Raw genomic sequence first — 25,761 nt, 5'->3', positions numbered from 1 at the left:
GATTTTCTGTAATTGAGTTTCATATGAAATTTCAAAAAGACTCAAGTCTGCATAGGTTTGGTAAATGCAAACAAACAATATTGTATACAAATTACTTTAAGTAACCTTTTTGTGATGTTCTGAAGTGCAAGTGTATCAAATACTTGTAAAGTTATAGCACATTTTGATTTTGTTGTATTGATATATGAATTGGGCAAAATGTAAATAATTATCCAAACACTTATGCTTCCAATGGTGTTTATATTTCATTTGAAGTTTTAATACTTCTTCCTTTCTTTTTCACTTTGTTTTGTTTTTCCTATATTTGCAATAAAAGTGCACTATAATTATTCGATTAACACAGTTTTCATCTCAATAATAAATTTCATAAGCAGTTGGTAGTGCATTTTGTTCTCTGAGTATCCACATCTGGTGTTTTGTTCATACAAGAATGATGAAGTGCAAGTAGATATGTCATAGCAAGGCAATAAAACCAAATGAGTTACATACCTATAGTGTACTTTTATGCTAGAAGCTTAAAAGCTTTTTAGAAATTAGAATATTATTGTATTATATTACCTCTATATCATCAATCTCATGAAAAGAAATAAGAAGCAAAAAATTTTAGAAAAGCTTTGAAAAGTGAAAAAACTTTTCTTTAAAAAAGCAACAATAATGCATATGATAAATATCCATTCTGTACTCTAATAGGTAAAGAAGCTCAAATTTTTCTTAAAGAAGTATAAGAAATATATAAGAAATATACAGTACAGTAACTTTAAAGGTTTCATCACTGAATCTTTAATGCTTCAGTTTAGTGCATTAGATATTAGTAACATTCAAACAACACTCTACTAAAATATTTTGATAAAGATATGACATGATTTAAACATTAAGTTACATAAAACCCAATGGCTTATACAGTTTGAAGCTTCACATCTGCATCGAGTCATCATCAATCTCAGTACAAATGTTTACATAGACACAAACTTTATGGCCTTCCATTTTACATGTTTGTGAATTGACATTTCATTAAGCATCAAAACACACACAACCTTCTTGCCATCTTTCTTTGGATCATGAACTTTAACTTCAAAGCATTCAAGGCATCCTTAGTGAATCCATTGTCTCCATCCATAGAATTTGACCACGATGAAATTAAATAACTCTGGATAGGGCAGACAATAAATCAATTATCTTTACAGCATTATCATTTTTTAAGACTCTGCCTGGTCAATAACATCTTCCAGTCATCTTTACTCCTTGATCTTCCCTGCATGTTGTCAGCAAATAGAACATAACAAGCTCTGATCCAAATCATGGGTACCATTGGGACTGATTATTTCTTGTTGATACTTACTCGCAGAGCAAAATGTGTGCAGTGTCTTTTTTGCTTTAGGGAAACTATTTTGCAAATAAATGGGTAAATTTACGATTTCATGCATTAACAAATGACAGAAAAGTATACAGAATTTTATAAACAAAAACAGGAAAAATCAGTATATTTGGCGTTCAAGTCAGTCTTAAAAAATACGATCTCTAATGTGTATTTTATGGCTTTTCAAGTGCATGTATAATTGTTTTTCAATCGTTGACGGACTAACAAAACAAACAACTACCTCACCTGTCAGAAGCGATATGTTCCTTTTTGTGGAAACTAAGACATCAACAAATGAACGTTTGAAGTGTTGGCATTATAAAAGAAATGCCAAAAAAGAATCGTCACAGAATATGGAACTAACGATATCCATATTCTGTGATATCGTGTTTGTTTTTGAAAAATTCTTTATAATTTACTATAGACACCAGGGGGAAGTCGAGAATATTATTTTTCTGCAAAGCGATCATTTCAGCGGAAATACGTCCTTTGGCCGCCATTTTATTGGCGTCCTCGCCCCAATAAAGTTAGCCGCTCCAGTTATTATAGAAATCAATGGCGCGGCCTTAGATATCTGATGACGAAAAAAAATGGCGGATTTCGTCCTTTGCCGCTGAGATTTACCAAAATTGACCGCTTTTCCGAAAATTTCACAATTTCCCACTCCCTTATGAGGAAAGAGTGAGGAAAAAGTATGTGTGTTTTAGGATTCGGCAAGCAATTTTTTTGATGAAAATCACGATAAAAACCTGCAATTCGTAACAGCGAGTCAACTGTGGTTGCCAGTTGTCGGCTTCTACGACGGACGCCATTTTTAACTATTGACGAACGAGCTATTTGTTGGCCACATATGAATGCAGATGTGCGCGTCGTAACTGTCGTTCAACGATTTGCTCTATCAAAGTCTGTAGTCTGCACGAAACAAGATGTATCATATTTTATCTCAACGGATCACGAGAGAAATGTTAGCTCATTTATTCTCATTAGTTTTTTGCTGTCTTTCATGTGATGGCCTTTTTCGCAACAATTGTAGGATTTGTTCTTGTGCATGCATCTCGCGTTTTGTAAATGTATAATGAAAAATTATTGTATACAAATCACGAGAACCTTTGAGATTTTTGTGGTCTGAACAAGAACTGCATCAAATACTTGTCAAGTTATATATTATTTGATTTCGTTAGTCATTATTGATTTCGTTGTAATGATTGTGAAATGGCAAAAATGCAAACAATTAAAACAGTTAAATTACAATAGTGTTTATAACACTTGAATACATGAATACACAGTTGTGTATTTAATACTTCTCTTCTTTTTCTCTTTTTTGTAAGTTTCCTATTAGCCATGTGAGTTCAGAATTTGATTGATTAATACAGCTTTCACGTCAATAATAAAGTTTATACCCATATTTAATACCAGTTGCTATGGGATTTTCCCTCTAAGTATGCACCATCTGGTGTTGTTTATACAAGAATGATGAGGTGCATGTACACATGTAAAAACAAGGCAATAAAACCAGATGAATTAAACACATTTTGTGTTCTTTAATGCTAGAAGCATAACAGCTTTTCAAAAATTATACAGTTATTAAACTGTACTACCTGTATTTCATTCATATTATGAAATGAATTAAGAAGGCAAAAATTGAAGAAAAACTTGGAAAACTCAAAACATTTCCCTGGTTTAATAAAGCAGAAAATAAAGCAAATTGCAAAGGTCCATTCTGTACTTTATTACGTAAATAAGCTCAAAATACTTTTTCAGCTAAAACTGAAATTAAGAAGATATATATAGCACTGAGGTTTTCAATACTGAATCTTTAATGCTTCAATATGGCATCCATTACATATAAGTAACATTCAAACAACATTCTACTAAAATAATTTAATAAAGATGTGACATGATTTTACGATTTAGTCATACAAAACACACTGCATGGATTGTACAGTTGTAGTAAGTCATCATCAATCTCAGTATCAATATTGACATAAGCACAAACTTTATGATCTTTTTACATGACATTTCATCAAGCATCAAGACACACATAACCTTGTTATCTTTATTGGGTACTTGACCTTTACTTTCAAAGCATTCAAGGCATCTTTACTAAATCCATTATCTCCATCTATAGAATTTGTCTATGTTTAAATAACTGTTGGCAGGGAAGTCTGTGAATCATTTACCTTTGTTTGTGTTCAGCCTTATCATTTTGTAGTTAGATTCTGTCTGGTCAATAGCATCTTCCAATTGTCTTAATATAGTGATCTATGAAATAGTGGTACTGCAGCATATTCCAGAAGCATTTTGCTATCCGATCATCTCTTCATGTTGTCAGCAAATTGATCACAACAAACTCTGCTCTACTTCATGGGTACTCTTTGGGGTGATCGTTTGTTCATAGTATCTGCCACTGAGTAAAAAGAGCAGAAACTTTTTTTTTGCGTCAAACATATTTACGGTCTCACACATTAACAAATATGTGGAAAAATATGTTGATATCTAAAAACAAAAACAGGAAAACATCAGTCGGATTTTATTGCTCAGGCTTCAAGCTCAATTGCTTTTCAATTTTTGATGAACAAACAAAACAAATATCTCACCTGTGAAAGCGACATGTTCCTTTTTGTGGACACTACGATATCCAACAATTGAATGATTGAAGTGGTGGCATTTTAAAAGAAATGTGTTTATTTTTGAAAAATGCTGTATAATTAGCTATAGACATCAGGGGGAGGTCGAGACTATTATTTTTCTGCAAAGCGATCATTTCAGCGGAAATACGTCCGTTGGCCGCAATTTTTTGGCGTCCTCGCCCCAGTAAAGTTAGCCGCTCCAGTTATTATAGAACTCAATGGTTAGTCTGTGTTCTTTAAATGACGTCACAAGTAAGTCCCATGCCACGGATTAGAGCTCTCGACATTTTTTACAAAACGTTGAAATTCAGGTTTTATTCGCCTCTTTGCCGAAAGATAACTCAAAAACGAAAAAAGTTATTCAAATTCTGTAAACGGCATTTGTATTATTTATCCAAAATCTATTTGAGAATAAAAAACTGAAAAGAGTTGTATGTGCACTTTAAGAGTTTCTTTCAATTTTCTCTTGGGTTTCTTTGGTTTTCTTTTGTATTTAAGGCCAATCACCATGGCAACTGCTCTTTTTAAGTTCATTTTTGTTGTCTTTAATAAAAGATCTCCTAAAACTGTAACAAACTTTCTGTTCAACATCAAACTTGACATGCTGGCTTGAAACAACAAGAAACTGAAAGGCTGCATTTATACACAACGAACGCTGAAAGACTTCAGTCAAAAAGATTTTACATCCTACATTTAAATTGATCGTTTCATTGTCAATCTCTGTTTTGGGCATTTTAATTATTGTTGAAAGTCCTCAACTCTAGGTATAAGCTTTAATTTTAAAAAACTATAGTGCGGAGAAGCAAAAATTATCAAAAAAGACATTGCAATAATCTTATGCTTCACTAACAAATCCATGAATTGTAGACTTCTTGGGAAATAAAAATAATGAATGTTTGTAGCTACGGCTAAGGTTGTCAAAACGACAGTTCACATCAACACCAACAGTCCTTCTTAGGCTCCACTAAATTGGATAATCTACATCTACAAACATGTAACGATACTGTGAACTTCTCGAGCTACTGAAGTGATGAAAGTATATATGTCATTTATCAACAGGAAACTTGCCAGCTTAAATCTTTTTGTGTTAGAAAATTCCTAGTTAGCGCACAACGTATTCGTAATATTGAAGAACAAAAGCTCTTTGATTAAATGAATTTGGGAATGATAATATCTTCATGTTTATATAACAAGCTTGAAATTCACGCATTCAAAAGATAAACTGGCCATAAAACCAAATGAAAGAGAAGATTATGAAAATGCTAAATGACACCGTATAGTCAGTGCATATTTATGACAACATTAAGAAACTTTATTTACATGAAATTATGATAAAAATGTGAACAAATAGTATAACTGCATACACAAAGTAGAATTTAATAAATAAATGTTGCTGGTGTCGCACCCGTAACAAATCTTTCAGGTGTCGGACCAGCAGCAAATGTTGCTGGTGTTGTATCTGCCGCAAAAAATTCTGCTGGTGTGATGTTGGTAGCAAATGTTGCTGGTGCTGTAGCTGTAACAATTGTTATTGGATTTGCAACTGTAGATGTTGTGGATTTGAATAATTGATAGTTGAACAGAACATTCAATGCCAAGGTTATGGTTGCAATAAAACAGCAAGCCTAGAAATATAAAGATAAGTAGCTATATATACTAGTGTATAATTAAAAAGTAAAAAAACTTAATCAGGGTTGCACTTGATATAAAGGTGTAAGAAGGTAATCATTTGACCATGTGACTGACTAACCGTAGAAGAAATAAGATAAATGCATGTTGGACGACTTTTTGTCGCTTCATTCTCCAGATCACAAAATGAATTCTCGAATATATTTTCTTTTCGTTAAATAATCTGTGAAAAGTTTTAGACAAGAGACAACCGGCGATAAGCAACATCACAGTCCATATCATCGTGTTGATGAACACCTGCTGTAATATAGAGTAGAGTATTTTTGAATAAGATAAAAATTGCAAGAAATGTATTGCTTCTGTAACATATGCAGAAAAAAGGACTTTAGTGTTATAGGCAGTTTTTGGACTGTCTATAAACAAGATGGGTATAATGATGTCACAAAGGGACAATTAATATGGCGCTTTTTTAATCCATCATTCCTATAAAGCTTATCAACTTAAAATAAATAAATCCCCATGTACTTTCAGATGATAAGCAAGGATCCCAAAGCAAAGTACACAATATTCAACGCTATTCTGCGTTAGCATTGTATGAGCTCGATAAGCCATCAGTCCAGATCCATGTAACGAATCACCATAAGACAAGCTTTCGACTGATTTATCTCTTGTTAATCTTTGACACCCCTTATTCCGTCAAGAAACCCACTTGTCAGTCAAACATGTTTCCAGATCAGTTAAAACACAATTGAACTTGTAACCTGCGAAATTTATACTGGCTTATTGCCCCTTTATCTATCTTATGATTGTATCTAGAAAGACAACTTGGCAATGAGTTAAAACGTTTGATGTATTTTTCTAACAAAGCCAATTATGTGTCTGATGCAATATCTCCTCGACCTTGAGACTAAACCAAAGGTAATTAATAGAAACCTTTTCTAGCCGACAATTTGAAAAGATAAATGAGAAAACACACTTCAAATTTCATGAATCTTAGGACACTTTTTTACACGGACTTTTTACCGCAGGTGACACGGGAGTTTTCTCGGCCGTAGCCGTCGAAAACTCCGCTCGGAGTCGGTGCTTTCTCGGCCGACGCCGGAAATGAAAGAACCACTAACCATCACAAACAGTGACCACTAATCACACTCATAACAATCCTCCACTAAGCCATGGTACGCACTACACATACGAGTTTCTGGCAAGTCACCTTCAGGGGCGAATCTAGAATGTTAAGTGGGGGAACGTGAACATTCATATATTCAACTCTGCTTGACTGATTTGGTTTGTCTGCGATTTGAGTAGCTGAATGTAGGAATATTCCTCACCCCCCCACCCCACCCCACCCCATAACGTTTTAGTTTCACCTTGGTCTCCTTTGCCTACCTTTTTTCATTTAAGTTCATTTGCTTTTACAGCATTTGATAAAAAGGAAGTTCATTAACGCGCTACACAATTCAAATACGTAAAGAGAAAGTGCAGTAGCGTTTGTGTAACATCAATATGACAAATCATTAATTTCAATAAGATCACTTCATTATTTATTCTTTAAAGCGAAAGTCAACAGCGTGAGTCAAATGTCAAAAGCATTCAATAATGTTTTGGGAAGTACAATAGATAATAACAAATAACATTAAAACTCTATAAAATGTCAATAACAATATATGTTTGCAATTGCATGATTAACCATCAATATAGCGGAACTATTTATCCGTACGGTGTCTGCCATTTGAAGATAGACTTGAGAAAGTTTTTCAAATGTAGGAACTAAAATTTGTCCGTCTTCACTGTGTTTGCGTCATTTTCAATTGTTTACGAGTGAAGCGGAACAGATCTGGTTTAAATACGCGCACAATAGAGACGACCACTTTCACACTTTCACATTCATACACTTAAGAAAAATAAAGTAATCTTATTGAAACTGATCATTTGCCATATTGATTTTACAAAAATGCTATTGAACTTTTTCTATACGTCTTTGAATCGCGTTATGCGATAATGATTGTCGTTCTTATTTAAATGACATGCAAATGCTTAAACTGACGTATTTAAAATTTATCTCTGTTAACTTGAGTGAAATTGATATCTATAGCGGAGAGTCAATCTTCTGTTGTAGCTACAGACTGAAATTCAGACCTTCAAACATGCTTGTAATGTAAGCGATGAATTTTTATTTTTGTAAACACTAGAGCCGTACATTTTCAGCAATAATTATAACAAGAAGAGAAGATGTTTTTAGCAAATAGAGATCAAACTTCAACATTACCGTTCTAACAATTTGTACTACATTGCAATTGTTTTATCATCTTCCTCAACTTACTTGGTGTGTATTGCTTCTTTTTGAAGTTATTCTCATTTCAATCTAGATTTGTCTGCCCAACCGACGAAAAAGAGGAAATGAGTCAATTATTAAAACAGGAGAAGAAACTGACCGACACGAGTTGCAAGGCTCTGATGGAGCACCGAAGCAGGTGATGTGTGTTTTTATTGATGTTTTATGCGATATCCATGAATGTCAATGTTGACACTCAGGTAACATTTTTTTCTTACAAATAACGTTCGAATTTTTTGTCATTGAAACGCTATACAATGTTAAAACTGACCCAAACCATGTACGCTACTGTTGAAAGCAACAGGACGCTATCCCTGGATTAAATTTCGCTCAGTATGTTTCACAAGACTTAGGAAATATATTCACAACACATGCGCTCACTGTTTACTGTAGTAGAAATGTAAACAGGGAATGTTTAATGTAGTAAAAATTTTACCTTATTTGGATGTACCATACCCATGTATTTGCATACCGCACGACGTTGGAATAAAAAGAGCAATTAACCAATACAAAAATTAACACATTAAAATTTACATCGTTTGAATGTAATATATGATTCAAATTATTGGATTTTGTTTCACAAATATTCCGCCATTCCGTTAAGTGTAATGATATTCTTTTTCTATGCAAAAGAAAAGTGCACATTAAACTAAGGTAGCTAGAAGCCCCAAGAGATCCATTTCCAGAAAGAAACAAATTTTGAGATAACGGTTGGAACAAATTGGCAGTGAAACACAAAATTTTACTGAATTTGATCAAATTCCTCTTAAATTTCCATCCACAAAATGTAACACTAACCAAGAATAGTTGCACTACTACTTATAAAGATAAGCCATGATAAAGTGAAGTTGAAAACTAAAGGTGAAAGCACACGATCTTTAGTTTTACCGTTTGATACACTCATACCGAATATGAAGTGTACGAAAGCAGATCTCACAGAATAGTTTTAATTGAAGATAGCTCGGTGTGTGTTTCTGAAACATTTCACAAGAAAATTCATCAAAGTTCGCTTGTTCGTGAATTTCTTTAGCTTGCATTAAAGTCCGTAATGCCAGTTTTTGTTTTGGTGGACTTTGCAAAGACCATAAAGTATGCAGCTTTTTGTGCGCTATTTACGATAGAATCTTAGTGTGTAGGCGCAAACGTTCAAAGTTCAAACGACCCAAAAATAATTTTCATGTTTTATTTGAGTAATAAAGCATGCTAAAACTACTGTTACATAAAAGTGAAACAAATGAAAATGAAAATGACACTTGATATATAGTCAGTGCGTATTTATGACAATAAACGAAGCTTTAATTGTCAAAGAAAATATGACGAAAGTTCCATCCGCTGTCAAAAAGAACCGTTGAAACATTCAAGTAAACCGCTGGTGAAAAGTACAGTTTGACCGCCCTATGTGGAAGTCGTTTCAGATGCAGAGGCCGTAGCCGAAGATGAGTCACTTTGACCTCTAAGTATCCGGAAGTTGAAGAAAGCATCAACTGCAAAAAGAATGGTTGCAATGAAACAGCAAACCTAGAAAATAGAGACAACGTTAATGAACAATGGACGAAATAATGAAGATTTGTTAGGCACGTGACGAATAATCACGTGACAGACTAACCGTAGCAGCAATGAGATGCCCGCATCTTGCGCCTCTTTTTGCAAATTTCAGCCCATCACAGATCTTCTTATCTTCATATTCGCGAACATTGTCAGCTATGACACAACCAGCTATAAACAGCATCACAGCCCATATCACCATGTTGATGAACACCTAAAGTGAGAAATTAATCACAAAAATTTTGGATTTTACAAAACAACGACAGGTTAGAATAATGACTTTCCACTAACACAAAGCCATTAACACTATGAAAGGATAATTAAATAGTTCGCTAAAGACAAAACTGCTCCATTTTTTTCACTTACAGTCATTGGCCAGTTTATGACAGTAATTTTTTCATGCAATCCAATAACAAAAACTACAACCATCACAATGACAACAATCCAGGAGACGACAATTGCAAACATTCCAAAATCTAAGCGACTTTCTGAAGGGCTGAGTACGTCTATAAATCTTCCCAGTGTACCAAGAGCTACCAACAGTATAACCTAGAAATAAATCTAACGTTGATATACACATTACAGACACAGTATATGTATTATACAGTATTGTCACTCTTGCAAAAACTTGTCCTCGCGCATGTTATCTCGCGCATGTTAGCTCGCGCATGTTGGCCGCCATGTTGTCAGTAAGGAAAGAGGAGTGAGAGTATTAAAAATGCATTACGGAAACGTAAAGTTTACCTACTAATTAGCAGTGTTTCTTGATTTTTACGCATCGATCGGCTTTATCTTTGTACAAGAACTGCTTTGAGGATAATACTGCGTAGTTTCATGAGTGCTTGGAGAAAAATATAGAACTAAGAATAGAACTAAGCCATATATATCCTCAAAGCAGCTATTTTATTCAGCTAAAGCCAATCGGTGGACGAAAACGCAAAAATATCTCCATTTAATTGTAAAAATCACATTTCTGTAATACAAATCTTAGCAATCTCACTCCTCTTTCCTTACTGCCAACATGGCGGCCAACATGCGCAAGGTAACATGCGCGACACTAAAGTTGAAAGGTTCCGACGATAGTGAGCATACTTTATAGTACCTACATTGTGCTTCAGACCAAAAGTTTATGTACACTTTCAGTATTGTTCCCAATGAATGCGTAATGATCGAGGTATGATTTAGCAAGACAACAAGCAACTTCGTATCTCTTCATTAGTGAAAGTGCTATTTATCAAATAGATAACATTTAACCGTTCGTCTATACAGTTATAGATACACAAGTATGACGTCAATTGTGATAAAAACTAAAAAAGTGGCAGCCGGGGCGAGTGGTATAGACAGTTTTATGTTATCTATTTGTTTTATATAAAATCAAAGTATTCCCAAATTAAGCGGTCAAACAGTTTGTTATCTTTGTCCCCCAACACTTGGAACATTGAAAAGTCTGGAAATATCACGCTTACGTGTCTATGGGATTAAAGAAATACTATTGGCTACCTTAATCATGTGATAAAATGTGATTGGATAATAAAATAAACAAGCAATGGCTGATCAATGTTTTTGAAATTTTGTTATCAAAGACGAGGTACAAAGCAATGTTTGAAAACCGGGCTTTTTCTTTTCTTTTTGCTCAAATACGTCCACTGCTTAAACTAGGCATTCTTAATTTCTTTATTTGCCAATTCAGGGATAAATTCGCGTAAATATTCAAATAAATTCGCCGCTCGTTTGTCATTTAAAAACAAGAAATTTTCTGTGACGTCAATTCCGTGCGTCTCCACTTATAGAGCAAAGCTCTCGACCTACGAAATTGCTCAAATTCTTCTGGTAAATAGCGATATGTTACACATCGCTGTTACATCAAGATAAAAAAACAAAAAATTGACATTATGCAGTGCAACTACCGAGGGCTTAGACTGAGCAAACACTGCGCTACCCTCTCCTTAGTTGAGGGAGGCCATGAAGATATAATATATTATAGAAGAAACATTAGCAGAGTACGTGATCCTCTACATAAAAACTGATAAAATTTAAACTCTGAATGGCAAAATTAGTGGGGTCTTTAAAAATTTCAATTAAGGAGTAAATTAGCCCGAAACTTAAGAGGTTGTTTATCCTGAAATAAAACTACCAGGATATTTGAAGACTGAACGGCAGAAGCTGCACAGTTCTTTCAATAACGTTTACAACGAATGCTTGAAATTTGTGCTACCATTAAGAAAATTATGGAACTTTAACATTTACAAATCAACATCATCTTCTGTGTGTACTATATTGTGTTTTGCGTGAACATATAGGTTGGCTTGTATTGCTATCATTTTATACACTGAAAGTGGCCTTAGGATATATATTAAGGCTTTTATTTATATATAAATATATACAATGCATGAAATAAAAAAACACAGTAATGCATACAACCGCACTAGAAAGTACAGGAGCTTTAAAAATATTCTAATCTCATCGAAGGCTCGTTCACAATTTGAATAAAATATTAAACACTTATGTGAATAAAAAAATTCACTTACAAATTCTGCTATCTTCAAGAAAAAAGGAACCGTTTTGATGTACTCAGAGCCTTTCGGTATCGTCCCCATGTTTGGCTATAATGCTGGTATAAAAATTGAAAAGTAATTTAAATTAACGTAAAAGTGTTAAAAAATGCGACACGTCAATATTATTTACTTGTCAAATTAATGAGTTCTAATTTGGTTCAGAAATGTTCATGCTTGTGTATTTCAATCTTATTCTAGTTGCAACGCAAAAAAAATACTGTAAAAATCAATTCACAGCAGGATTTATAAAACCCAGAAAGAAACTATTGTCTTTAGCGGTTGTAAAAAATGTAAACATTTAAATGCCAGCGAACCACGACATACAATATTTTACGCTTTTATCATTCTTAAAAAATTTCAGTTAAATTTCCATGCAAAACAAGTAACACTTACCAAGAATTGTTCAAACTACTTTAAAGATGAGAAAGAATCGCGTAATGTGAAATGGAATGTGAAAGTTAAAAGCTGTAGTTGACGTTTAAATTGCTCACACTGCGAACGAAAGGCTAAAAAGCGGATATCACAGCATATATTTAAAGAAAGCATATGCATTATTGATAAACCACTTCCATGTAAGTCCATAAAGAACCAAACCATGCAGTTGAATTTTTTGTTAAAATGACGCAGAATGGTACGAATACTCCCTTTTGAATTCTCTTTCGTTTTCGTTGCTCAATTTTTGAAGAATTACAGCCTCGCGGGCGGGTCTGTCAGAATTTTTACTTCTGTACAATGCAAATGTAAAATTTTTTCAACGAACTTAGTATTCATTTCTTTAGAAATGTAATTTCCTGTTCTTTCATTGAATGAACGCCATAATGTTGGCATATGTGAAACAAGTAACTAAAAGCCAATACCGTCAGAAAATGGGCTTAATTCTTAACATCCATCTATTTAGCTATCTGCGTTGATCAGTCAATGGATACCTTTGCAAAAGTACATTTGTGTTACTCAGCTAACTTTTTCCAGTTTTTTTTCTGTTGAACCATCTCGTTGCTCGTCACCCCACTTAATATAGGGCAAGTCGCTGCCGAAGAAAAGCGAGGGTTTAAAAATGCGTTTGCATTTTCGTGTCATCACGCGAATTGCACAAACACGTCATTTCACGCCTGAGTGTTACTAAATGACACATGATTAACACATGATTGTCATAGGCCTGTTTCAAATGTCGAATTTTGCATGTGTCGAATATAATTATTACACGACGTCTTAGCTTTATCTCGTCCCAGACTTTGTTGTGAGTAAAATGCAAGAGCCAAATTGTATTCGACACATGTAAAATTCAACGTTTGAAACGACTTCGCACTTTCGTCGCATAATGTGACCAAACCGGTCGAATTTAAAGTTAACGTCGACCTCAATTAATGCAGTCGAATTTAATCGTTTCTTGCGTCAAATTTTCATGCACTTAATTCAAACTATTTTATTCGACTCATGCAAAATACGACGTTTGAAACAGGCCTTAATTTATTACATCATTTTAGATTGCACTGTGGTGAATTTCGTAATGGCAGTTGGCACCTATTGAGCTAAACGCAAATCAAACCAAACCCGAACTTTGCTTTTTTAAATCAAATATTGATGAACAAAATTCCTTTATATTAAAAATTTGTGAGTGATAAACTCTTAGAAATGTGACCAGGTATATACCGGGGGAGGGGAGGGAATTCTTAATATAAATATCAAAGCCCAGCAAAGTGCTTTTAAAAGAGCCATTTAAATTCTTATTGTACACACCTCTAACTTCAATCGAACTATCCGTGTATATCACATGTATAATTTATTTGAAAAATAAAACAAAAGCTTGCTGAAACTAAAGTTACGTGGAAAAGAAAACTATGAAATGCTAAATGATACCATGCATTCAGTGTATATCAATGATAAAATAAACCAATCTTAATGTCAAAAAAGACATAGCCAAAGCTCAACAGTAACTAAAACCGCTGTCAAGGAATACCGTTTCAACTGAAATATAAAACCGCTTACAGAAATTACAGTTTCAATTAGTTCTATGCAGAAGTGGTTGCAGATGCAGAGGTTTGAGCTGGAGGTGCTTTGCCTATAAACAACTGGAAGTTGAAGAAAGCATCGACTGCAAATATAATAGTGGCGATAAAACAGCAGACCTATAGAAAACAGAAACAACGTCAAAAATATCGAAGTCGTTTAAACTATAGTACGCACGTGATTGACTAACCGTAGCACCAATAAGATGACCGCATCTTGCATCAGCATTTCTCGCCTTCACGTAACTACAGAATGTATAATTACTTCCTTTCTTGTCGTTATCATACTTGCGAGCAGCATCAGCTAAGACACAACCGGCTATAAACAGCATCACAGCCCATATCACCAAATTGATGGACACCTAAAATCGTACCATTGCAAGAATTTTGGATTTCACAAAACCAAGTGAGGGTGAAATACGACATGATACGACGCTATATTTACAAGCTAAAGATTAATGCAATCAAGCGTTGCATCATTTATAACAAATACGATCGTGACTAAAACACCGCACGAGTACATACGAGTACATACGAGTGACATACGAGTACATACAAGTACATACGACTGACATACGAGTACATACAACTGACATACAAGTACATACGAGTGACATACGACTACATACTGATTACAAGTATATATATATATAACCCTAACCCTAACCCTATATAGTCGTATGTCACTCGTATGTACTCGTATGTCAGTCGTATGTACTCGTATGTCAGTCGTATGTACTCGTATGTACTTGTATGTACTCGTATGTACTCGTGTGGTGTTTTAGTCACGATCCAACAAATACTGTTTTAACAAAAAGAGATGTCAATATTGTTCTCCTACCGTCAAAGGCCAGTTAATGACGGTGACTTTTTCATGCAATCCAGTAACAAAGAGAACAACCATTATGATGACAACAAGCCAAGAGACAACGATGGCAAACATTCCAAAATCCAAGCTACCTTTATTCCCCCAATAATCGAAAGTACTAAGGCCAAAGCGATTAACGTTTAAATCTGCTTTGTCCAAAAATGCACCAAGTTTAACTATGGCAACCAACAGTATAACCTAAAAAAATGAAGTGTTGCATTACAAATTATAAAATGAAAACAATGAAACGCGTGTAGTGATTGGTCTAGAGCCGTGTTTGCATTAGCCAGAGCTAAACACATCTGAGCTCAACCAATCAAATCAATCAAAACAATCAATCAGTTAAAGAGAATTTGTAAATCGATCATGAATACGTTTTAGAGAAAAAATTAAAATGTTTGTCTTTTTCGCATTATTTTATTTTATAAAAGAAATAAAAGAAGTTTCTCGTGTTTGCACTGACTTATGCCAGCCTCGGAGACGTTTGTAAGAATTCTCGAGCAAGTGCAACCCTCGACCTTCGGTTTGCATAAGCCCGTGCAAACACAGTAAACATCTTTTATTTCTTAAATGAAAACACCTATTTTCCGAACCATGGATCGATTCACTGCATCTCCGAATCAAAGCTCTGGTACCTATTCCAAGTGCTTATTCACATAGAACTATTTGTTATGATCTACTTTTAGTTTGGTGTTGCTCTAAATTTGGAATTAGGCCGTTAGAGTTAGGGTTTGCTTGGGTTATTGTTAAGGTTGTATTCTTATTGATTCTTTCGTACTACTAGCTTGATGGCGTTAGGCATATTGAAACACAATACAATCACATGGTAATGTGGTCTACCATTACATGTGCGTAATACCGAACTTGATTTTCAGCCAGATTTTGAGATTGACTTAGAGCTGAAATCGGAGCTCAAACCTTTGGCTCGTTAATAAGTGTCTCATACAATATATGATCACATACTATATATGCTAAGTTTTGTGATGTAGCCATCCACCTTCTTTAGTATATACTGACTTACACCAACAAATAGAGATATTACAGATAACTGTTATGATCACATTTAATGTTCAACGTCAATGTCTATGGTCTACGATCTATCTTACAATGGTTAAACTACTTCTATTTATACAAGATATTTCGTATGGATATATTTGTTTCTTTACTAAATATGTTTAATTTACAATCAACGGAAAGCTATTAGAAACATTAAGAAATATTGTGATTATTGCACATAAGTATCTCTTAAAATAATCATTTAGTTAGTCACACTTGACTTAATTATTTACTAATTACAGAAAGAATATGAGAGCATATCTTAACAATATACATAGACACATGTTTGTAAATGATGATCGTCCAGGTTAATAAAGTCCTGAGAAGGACTGTTTTTGTTGTTGTTGACTGACGTTTCGACAACCTCAGCGGTAGTCATCTTCAGAATCAAATGAGGAGTAAACGTCAGGTTAGCCGTATTTGTTATCTGGTTCTTACGTCATTGTATTGTGTGTACAGGAAATGTGTATTGTCATTGTGAATTAGTGTGAAGTGAAATATTTTATTTTTAGTTGTGATGCGTGATTTAGGTGTGATGTTTTTAGTTATAATGTTTGGGTGTCAATTGTGTATTGTCATTGTGAATTAGTGTGAAGTATAATGTTTTTAGTTGATCGTTTGTTTGTATTGTGAATAAGTCGTTTGTAAGGTGCCGGTAATTGCCGTGATCTGTTCAGGGGGGTTTCTTCCAAGTTGGTATACCAACTTTCTAATGTAAGCCGTTGTCTATAGTCAGTACTGTAAGTAATGCATTTTGCCGAGTCCCAGTCAATATTGTGCTTTGTGATTCGGTGATGTTCGGCAATGTGATTAGTTTTGTCTTGTTTCTTAGTAGCTCGTTTGTGTTCAGTAAGTCTTATGTTTACGTTCCTGCCAGTTTCCCCGATATAGGAGGCGTGGCAGGTACGTCTGAGACTATTTTGCGTATCTTACGACCATACAACATACGTGTCGCACATAAACCAATCACAACGTTACGACAAGTACTAACCAACATAAAGGACAAAGAACAACCCAACGAACGATAAGGTGCAGTTTACAAAATAAACTGCTCTGACTGCCACACCTCCTATATCGGGGAAACTGGCAGGAACTCAAACATAAGACTTACTGAACACAAACGAGCTACTAAGAAACAAGACAAAACTAATCACATTGCCGAACATCACCGAATCACAAAGCACAACATTGACTAAGACTCGGCAAAATGCATTACTTACAGTACTGACTATAGACAACGGCTTACATTAGAAAGTTGGTATACCAACTTGTACCAAACCCCCCTGAACAGATCACAGCAACTACCGGCACCTTACAAACGAACAAATTATTCACAATACAAACAAACGATCAACTAAAAACATCACACCTAAATCACACATCACAACAAACAAAAATAAAATATTTCACTTCACACTAATTCACAATGACAATACACATTTCCTGTACACACAATACAATGACGTAAGAACCAGATAACCAATACGGCTAACCTGACGTTTACTCCTCATTTGACTCTGAAGATGACTACCGCTACTGTTGTCGAAACGTCAGTCAACAACAACAAAAACAGTCCTTCTTAGGACTTTATTAACCTGGACAATCATCATTTACAAACATGTAACGATACTCCCGGGTTCAAACCATTTACTTTAATACATAGACACATTGCAAACGATCAGGAAAAACGTTATACTCATCAAAACGTGTGTCACTATTTGAATTTAATAATTTACTTACAAATGCTGCTATCTTCAAGAAAAATGGTACTGACAAATTCGATGCCTTTCGGTATCGTTCCCATATTTGACTATGATGCTAGAATGAGAATAAGTAACATAAAAATGTTAAATATGCGACACGTCAAAATTGTTAGTAGTCAAATTGATGAATTCTAATTTGGCTAAAAAATATTCATGCTTGTGTATTTCAATTTTATTTTATATTATTCCAGATGCATTGTAAAAAAGTGTACTTTATAGTTATTCAAAAGTCCTCAGAGATCCGTTCATAGCATGATTTTAAAACCCACAAAGAAACGAATGTTTACTCGGTTGTGAAAAAATGTAAACTTAAAAAATGGCAACGAAGCGAAGCTCAACGTACAAAATTTACGCATTTATCGCTCTTGAAAAATTTCAGTTCAATTTCCATCCCCAAAAACTAACACTTACCAATTCTTTAAAGATGAGAAATCGAGTGGTCTTGAAAATTGAAAGTTGAATGCTGTTCTTTTAGATTTAAATAGTCTCCGCTACGGACGCACATTTGAACTGTTCAAAAGCGGATCTCACTGTATAATTTTAAGCAAGTTTATGCATAATTGATAAAGCACTTCCAAACAAAGGGCCTCAGCCCAGATTATGAAATACATTAATTAAGACCTATAGCTGTTGAAGAAAATAATGGTGCAACAACAAAATTACACATTCAAGCATTTTGATAAATTTTTGTAATACAATTGTAGCAATATTAGATGTTTATTTTTCCATTTTCCACACTGCACTTCTTTCCATCTTCGTATTTATTTTTGACTTATTCAGACTACAAAGACGGTTTATGTTGCATGTTTTGTGGAGTCTGACAAATGAACATGGACATTTTATTGTTTTGCTATTTAGAAAAAACAAGGATCATTCCCCTGCAGCTCTCGGTTGATACTTAATGGATAGTATGACAGAGAGATGTAGTAAGACTAATAATTGGTGGAAAGAGGGCAATACTCATTTCATATGAAGTCTTGCGTTGTTTTGTAATCTATTGTTTTCATAGCAATATAACGTACATATTACCCCTCCCCTCTCCCCCAATTGTCAAACTTCGCCCTTGGTTTGATATGAATTAATATTAATAAAAACGGTCTGTCCATGACGATACAGCTATTGTTTATGCATGGTACAGTACTTATCTTCTATTTATGTCAGGTACAGGGGTATCTGTGTCCATATTTATGTCGGGGATAACTTTCTTTTTCTCAGATGTTTGTGTAACAACTGTTTTGCATAAATGAAAACTATGAAAATGCTGTATGACATCGTGCATTCATTGTGTTTGTAACACAAGACGAACTTATCTTTATTCATTGCATAAAGTATATAAATGCAATTTCAAAAGTCCCGTTTAATTAGCAAACTGTTGCTGTGTCTGTAAGAAAGTTCATTAAAGCATCAATGAAACTGTTAAAATAATACTGTTAAAACAGCCGACCCAGGGAATAGATACGACGTATAAAATAAGACTTATGGAACACGTGATAAACACACACGTGACTGACAAACCATGGGGCCAATCAGATGAGTGCATCTTGCATTATTGGGCACACTTTTCTGCGCCTCACAAAATGAAGCAGAAAATCAAGTTTTTTTTATTATTATACTTGCGACCAGAAGCAGCTATGAGACAACAAGTATTGAAACGACTGCGGAGCATATTTTTTGTTTCTGTTATATAAAAAATAATTCAAAAAAATTAGTATTCTTTCTTTAGAAATCAAAAATATTTCGAAATGGTTTTGATATTTATGACGAAATTGGAGTCAATTGAAATGTGGACATTTGGAAATTTGTATAAAATTTGACGTTCAATGATTATTGTTTTCTGCTATTATCTTGTTTCAATTAGGTATTCTGCAGTTTTTGTAGTTTTTTGGGGTTTTCGTCGCCCGCTTTCTCTCCCCCTAATGAGTCTGATATTATATTTAGTTATAATTTTCAGGAGGATAGGGACTTTGCAAAGAATATAAAGATACGCGTTGTTTTGCATTTTTGATGTTGATATTTGATGATCAAAAATCTTTCAATTTATATAAATTGCGCTTAATAACATTTTATCATTTAAAAGTAGTTCTAAAGATAGCAAATACCATAGTAAATGGTAAAAGTAATATAATAAGTTGATACTTGTTAAAAGAACTGTTTTAAGTAAAGAGAACTAACCCAATAGTTCTAAATTAAATGACACGATACATTTCGTGTCAACGTCTGCTAAATAAAAATTTACAATCTACCGATATTTATAATGCCAAGAAAGAGTGTACGACGATTTTAGAATCATTAAGAAATGCCGATCATTCTTTCAGTTACGCGTCATGGAGGCTGTTTTAATTAAGTTAACCAATCCCGTCCTCTGCCAACAAAAGGATTGTTTTAATTTTATCCCTGTTTTGAGCGTCATCTCCCTTTTGGAGTTGACGTAAACTCTACGTTAATATTATAAATATTGGTAGACTGTAAATTTTCATTTGGCAGACGTTGACACCTGAGGACTAGTCTGCCAAAATGCGTTGTGTCATTTTATTTAAAATTATTCGGTTAGTGCTCTTTACTTAAAACAGTTCTTTTAAGAACTATCAACTTATTATATTACTTTTACCATTCACTATGGTATTTGCTATCCTTAGAACTATTTTCAGATTTGTCACCACAACAAAGTTTCTATTTTATTATTTTATGATTTATACTTCGAAGTTCAAAAATTAAAATTGAAATTATCCATATTTAATGAAGATATTTTATTTAAAAAAACCAAACACGAAAGGATGCTTGTACTACCGTTACATGAAATAGTACATTTTGAAAATGATAAGTTATAAAATATGGACAAAGTTAGACAGGAATTTAGTACAACTGCTTGCAAAAAGTACTTTTTCAGCAGTTCTACTGAGCATTCGTTGCAGACGCAGAGGTTTGAGCTGGAGGGGCTTTGCCTCTAAACAACTGGAAGTTGAAGAAAGCATCAACTGCCAAAAGAATGCTTGCAATGAAACAACAAACCTAGAAAACAGAGTTAAGTGATGTAAAATTGACAAAGCAAAAACTTTCATGAGTGGGCTTATACTTCATATAAGGTTCACAGAACGTGACTAAGAAAACATTTCAACATGTTACTGACTAACCGTAGCACCAATAAGATGACCAAATGTTGCACCATGGTTTCCTCTGTCCAGGATATCACAAGTTGAAATAGGAAAGAACGCAAAATTCTTATTATACTTGCGAACAGTATCAGCTATGAGACAACCAGCTATGAACAGCATTACAGACTATGCATATCAAACAGTTGATAAATACCTAAAATTAGACATTAACGAGTATTTTGTATTATAGAAATCATAATTTAAAAAATAGAAGATGTTTGCTGTGTTTGCCCAGGCTTATGCAAATTCCGGAGACTTTTGGGAAAACTCGTGAGCAGATCAATACAAGCTTGAGACCATCATTCGACGATTGCACCTGCTAGAAAGCTCTCACAACTCACAAGTCTCTCCATTTTCCGCAAACTAAAGACGTTTTGCAGTGAAAAGCTCCGTCGCTCATACCGCCAGCTATCTTAAGGCTGATTTCCATTCAGTGCAAATCGTCGCGCGATCGCTTTCTTTTGAATTGTATGCAGCAGTGTGAAACTGTTACGGTTCAGAGCTTACAATTGAAAAGAAAGTGATCGCGCACGACAATTTGCACTGAATGGAATTCAGCCATTTAGTGCAGTATTAACAAAAGCGAAATCCGTCCAATTTGTTTACTTACCGTCAAAGGCCAGTTAATGATGCTAATTTTTTCATGTAGTCCACTGACAAAGAGAACGGCCATTATAACGACAACAATCCATGACACAACAACGGCAAACATTCCAAAATCTAATCGAATTCTTTCTGAAGTAGGGTCTATTTTGTCCAAAATTCTTCCCTGGGTGCCAATCGCAACCAACAGTATAACCTAAAGATAAATGTGGCGCTGTAAAATGTATGCATTTAATGTATGACATACAAAATATAATATGTACATACTCTCAGGAAGATTGTATAGTTAAAAAATGTTGTTCATCAAAGAGTCCTTCACTATTGAAATAAATTCATGAACTTAGAAATTCTGCTACCTTCAAGAAAAAAGGAACCGTTTTGATGCACTCAGTGCCTTTCGGTATCGTCCCCATGTTTGGCAATAATGCTGGTATGAAAATCGAAAAATAAGTTAAATTAACGTAAAAGTGTTAAAAAAGTGACACGTCAATATTATTTACTTGTCAAATTGAATAATTTAGTTCAGCAATATTCATGCTTCTGTATTTCAATGTTATTTCGCATTAAATGGCAGCAAAGCAAAGCATCATGGCGTACAATATTTTACGCTTTCATTCGTTTCAGATATAATTTCATCCACAAAAAGTAGCACTTACCAAGAAAAATACAGCTACTTTAAAGATGAGCAAGTATTGCGAGGACGTGACAACTTTGAGTTAAAAGCTGTAATTTGTCCTTTATATTGACTCATGCTGCGGATGAACTGTTCAAAAGCGGATCTTTATATTGCATAATTTTAAGGAAGCTTATGCATTAGTCATATCATAAATATCAAGAAAGAGGAACCAGTCCATATTGTAAAATATATTGGTTAAGACCGAGTGAAGATTGTTCAAAAAATGGTAGAACATAAACCAATTTACACATCCAAATATTTTGTTGAGTTAATATAATATTAACAATATTTCATGTTTATTTTTCCATTTTCTTCTCTACACTCCTTATTCTTTGCATTATGAATAACAATTGCACCAGGTGGATACGGCCGGATGTTTTTAATTCTGTAATGCAAATTTTTTCGACGAAAATTTTTATTTCCTCAAAATTTTACTTCCTCATCTTCCATTGAGTAGATACCAAAGTATTTGTATTTTAAGAGTGAAATATTAGGATATTTTTTACTGATAATCAAATCGTTTTGACTAATTGACTTTTAATCTTTATTATACAACTTTTTCGACAATGAATGGTAACATGTTTGTAGATGTAGATTGTCCAGGTTAGTATAGTCGTGAGAAGGACTGTTTTTGTTGTTGTTGACTGACGTTTCGACAACAACAAAAACAGTCCTTCTCTGGACTTTACCAACCTGGACGATCTACATCTACAAACATTTAACGATACTCCTGGGCTCAAACCATTTACTTTAACGAATGGTAAATTATACATATAAAAATACAATCTTTACTTTAAAAGCATCTTTGTTGAATTTCTTTGAATTCAATCTGGCTGTCTATATCCCCCATCTCTGACATATTTGACACGAAGAATAGCAATTTTCTGACAAAGACTTGTTTTTTTTTATATTTTGTCGGTATGATTTTATGACAAGGTAGATAATTTATTGCTTATACTCACTAGCAAAATGTGAGCAAAAACTTTGAACATTAAATGTTATCTTATTGCACGGGAAAATGACACAAATGGAAGTAAAGATCACTAAAAACCATAAAATGTTCTCAAATCAAGTAGGTCTGGTGATGTTAGTGATAATTTAACCTTTCACTTTATACCACAATCGGAAGTAAAATAATAATCATGCGCAGTTAGAATTATATAACTCATAATTGTTTTAGAATTCTTGAATTGCAACCAACCTCCAGGAAATTATCAAGCCATGAAGTAATACGTAAACCACCTTTTATCTCAGCATAGTAGCCAACAAAAAATTATGGAAGGGGTGGGCAATAGTTCTGCTGTATTACCACAGAATAAGAATTATACAGAAGGGCCACTCAAGTGTGCACCGTGTCCTCATGGCCGCCATCATTCCAGCAAGATACTCAAGTTTTTCACTTGTTTCCAATCACTGCAAATACATGACGTTATTTTTTCCCAATGAAATCGAAAATATTTCAATGTTAGAAATGACGTCGTGTCATTTCAGCGGTTGGAAACAAGTGAAAAGCCCCAAATATCATGCTGGAATAATGGCTGCCAGTATGCGCGGCACAACATGCTCGAAGTCAAAAACATCAAAGGCTCCGACACGAGTGACCCTTCAGTATATTCCATATTCTGTGGTATTACGTCCTTATAAAATTAATGGTTTTTTGCGCATAATAACATGCATAAATGAATGTCGCCCCTCCTAAATTATCGATGCAAGCTACGGCTACGCTACAGTATTCTGCAGCTTACCTTATCAGAAGCTCAAAATCTTTCTCGTCGATCGTTTGGCGACCTGTGTGAGCAGAATACATATTTAGAAATCCGTAAAAAGTTGTTAATGAAAAATTTGGTCAAGCTGTTGTGTAACTACCCTATCTCACTAGGAATGATAGAAAAAAAGAATTTTCGCAATGTTGGATGACATTTGCATTGTAAATAAGAAAAATCCCTTGTTAAAAGGCATCCATGGCCACCACGAGATGATTTGAATAACAAAAATTGAAAGATTTAGGCTAGCTTTCCACTACTGAATATTCTACACCTTTTACCGAAAAATAAAATGTTTGGACGCTATTCAAGGCGTCTTTTAAAGCTCGGAGATCGGAAAAATGACGGATATACCAATGGTGAAAGTATTAGTTGCATAGATTGAAATTCATACATATGCTGTATACTTTTGTCAATAACAACTATACAGCATTCTTAATCATTGATGAAGGCCATATCCAAATGCAAAGCGTGGTGATTAAATTATCTTTAAAACATAAAACTAACAAAAAAGTAAGGAAAAAAGCTTTGTGAATTTGTCTTATTCCTACATCAATAGTACCTAGCTCACAGACTCATAAAGTCATAGCAAAAAAAACATACAGCAATCTCTAGAGCATAAAGAATGATAAAATAAAGGTACTTACCGCATTTTGCTAGCATTGAAATTTATTCTAGATCATAACTGCCTCTGAACTTGGAAAGCGAGCTTTTTTATCCATTACGGATATTTGAGTTTAGTAAAAGGTCGTGAAATGCCTTAAATACTCGAAAACCAAGTTTTTCATTTGTTTTTATCTCCTGTGGTACCCGGAAATGTATTTTGCGTATATAACTAGGCTTCACTTATTTCCTAAGTATAGAAACTATATTCAGACTATTATCAGATCAGTGGTGATAGCGCTGGGCCACGCGTAGGAAAGTGCTTTGTAAATTTCATTTACGCTTTTAAAACGAAAATGAATACGTATTTAAATAATAAAATTAATCTTTTAATTTATATTGTAAAGTAAAATTTCACGAGGGTTTAAGAATGCGTTTGCATTTTCGTGTCATCACGCGAATTGCACAAACACGTCATTTCACGCCTGAGTGTTACTAATGACACATGAAATGACACATGAAATGACACATGAAATGACACATGAAATGACACATGAAATGACACATGAAATGACACATGAAATGACACATGAAATGACACATGAAATGACGCATGAAATGACACATGAAATGACACATGAAATGACACATGAAATGACACATGAAATGACACATGAAATGACACATGATTGTCATAGGCCTGTTTCAAATGTCGAATTTTGCATGTGTCAAATATAATTATTACACGACGTCTTTGCTTTATCTCGTTCTGGACTTTATTCTGAGTAAAATGCAAGAGCCAAATTGTATTCGACACATGCAAAATTCAACGATTGAAACGACTTCGCACTTTCGTTACATAATGTGACCAAACCGGTCGAATTTAAAGTTAACGTCGACCTCAATTAATGCAGTCGAATTCAATTGTTTCTTACGTCAAATTCTCGTGCACTTAATTCAAACTATTTTATTCGACACATGCAAAATACGACGTTTGAAACAGGCCTTAATTTATTACACCATATTAAATCGCACTGTGGTGAATTTCGTTATGGCAGTTGGCACTTATTGAGCTAAACGCAAAACAAACTAAACCCAAACTTTGCTTTTTTAAATCAAATATTTATGAACAAAATTCCTTTATATTAAAAATTTGTGAATGATAAATTCTTAGAAATGTGATCAGGGATATACCGGGGGGGGAGGGAAGCGAATTCTTAATA

The 25,761-nt window shown here is 34.1% G+C and overlaps 2 protein-coding genes and 3 long non-coding RNA genes across 5 annotated transcripts; 1 reads left to right on the top strand and 4 right to left on the bottom strand.

Moving 5' to 3' along the window:
- The first annotated feature begins 368 nt into the window (after nucleotides 1-368).
- On the top strand, nucleotides 369-16,052 carry LOC124436719. The gene is made up of 5 exons (XR_006945452.1): nucleotides 369-380; nucleotides 2,127-2,132; nucleotides 11,490-11,497; nucleotides 14,093-14,098; nucleotides 15,956-16,052. It is a non-coding gene; the product is annotated as an uncharacterized LOC124436719 (long non-coding RNA).
- On the bottom strand, nucleotides 5,239-5,890 carry LOC124436715. The gene is made up of 2 exons (XR_006945445.1): nucleotides 5,738-5,890; nucleotides 5,239-5,612 (listed from the first exon to the last, which is right to left on the bottom strand). It is a non-coding gene; the product is annotated as an uncharacterized LOC124436715 (long non-coding RNA).
- On the bottom strand, nucleotides 9,118-12,536 carry LOC124436709 (plasmolipin-like). The gene is made up of 5 exons (XM_046986678.1): nucleotides 12,442-12,536; nucleotides 12,022-12,104; nucleotides 9,860-10,042; nucleotides 9,555-9,707; nucleotides 9,118-9,466 (listed from the first exon to the last, which is right to left on the bottom strand). The coding sequence occupies exons 2-5, from the start codon at nucleotides 12,088-12,090 to the stop codon at nucleotides 9,344-9,346; spliced, it is 528 nt and encodes a 175-aa protein (XP_046842634.1). The 5' UTR covers nucleotides 12,091-12,104; nucleotides 12,442-12,536; the 3' UTR covers nucleotides 9,118-9,343.
- LOC124436711 (plasmolipin-like) lies at nucleotides 13,731-18,243 on the bottom strand. Its single transcript, XM_046986681.1, has 5 exons — nucleotides 18,153-18,243; nucleotides 17,719-17,796; nucleotides 14,896-15,120; nucleotides 14,246-14,416; nucleotides 13,731-14,174 (listed from the first exon to the last, which is right to left on the bottom strand). Exons 3-5 carry the CDS (start codon nucleotides 14,995-14,997, stop codon nucleotides 14,058-14,060), a joined length of 390 nt encoding a protein of 129 aa, XP_046842637.1. The 5' UTR covers nucleotides 14,998-15,120; nucleotides 17,719-17,796; nucleotides 18,153-18,243; the 3' UTR covers nucleotides 13,731-14,057.
- A 2,230-nt stretch (nucleotides 18,244-20,473) lies between these two features.
- LOC124436714 lies at nucleotides 20,474-22,365 on the bottom strand. The gene is made up of 5 exons (XR_006945444.1): nucleotides 22,153-22,365; nucleotides 21,853-21,923; nucleotides 21,504-21,692; nucleotides 20,873-21,047; nucleotides 20,474-20,750 (listed from the first exon to the last, which is right to left on the bottom strand). It is a non-coding gene; the product is annotated as an uncharacterized LOC124436714 (long non-coding RNA).
- Nucleotides 22,366-25,761: the final 3,396 nt, after the last annotated feature.

Source organism: Xenia sp. Carnegie-2017, unplaced genomic scaffold, assembly GCF_021976095.1.
Source record: "Xenia sp. Carnegie-2017 unplaced genomic scaffold, XeniaSp_v1 HiC_scaffold_16, whole genome shotgun sequence".
Lineage (NCBI taxonomy): Eukaryota > Metazoa > Cnidaria > Anthozoa > Malacalcyonacea > Xeniidae > Xenia > Xenia sp. Carnegie-2017.
The sequence above is the reverse complement of the archived record's forward strand: the minus strand, read 5'-3'. Positions and strand labels throughout refer to the sequence as shown.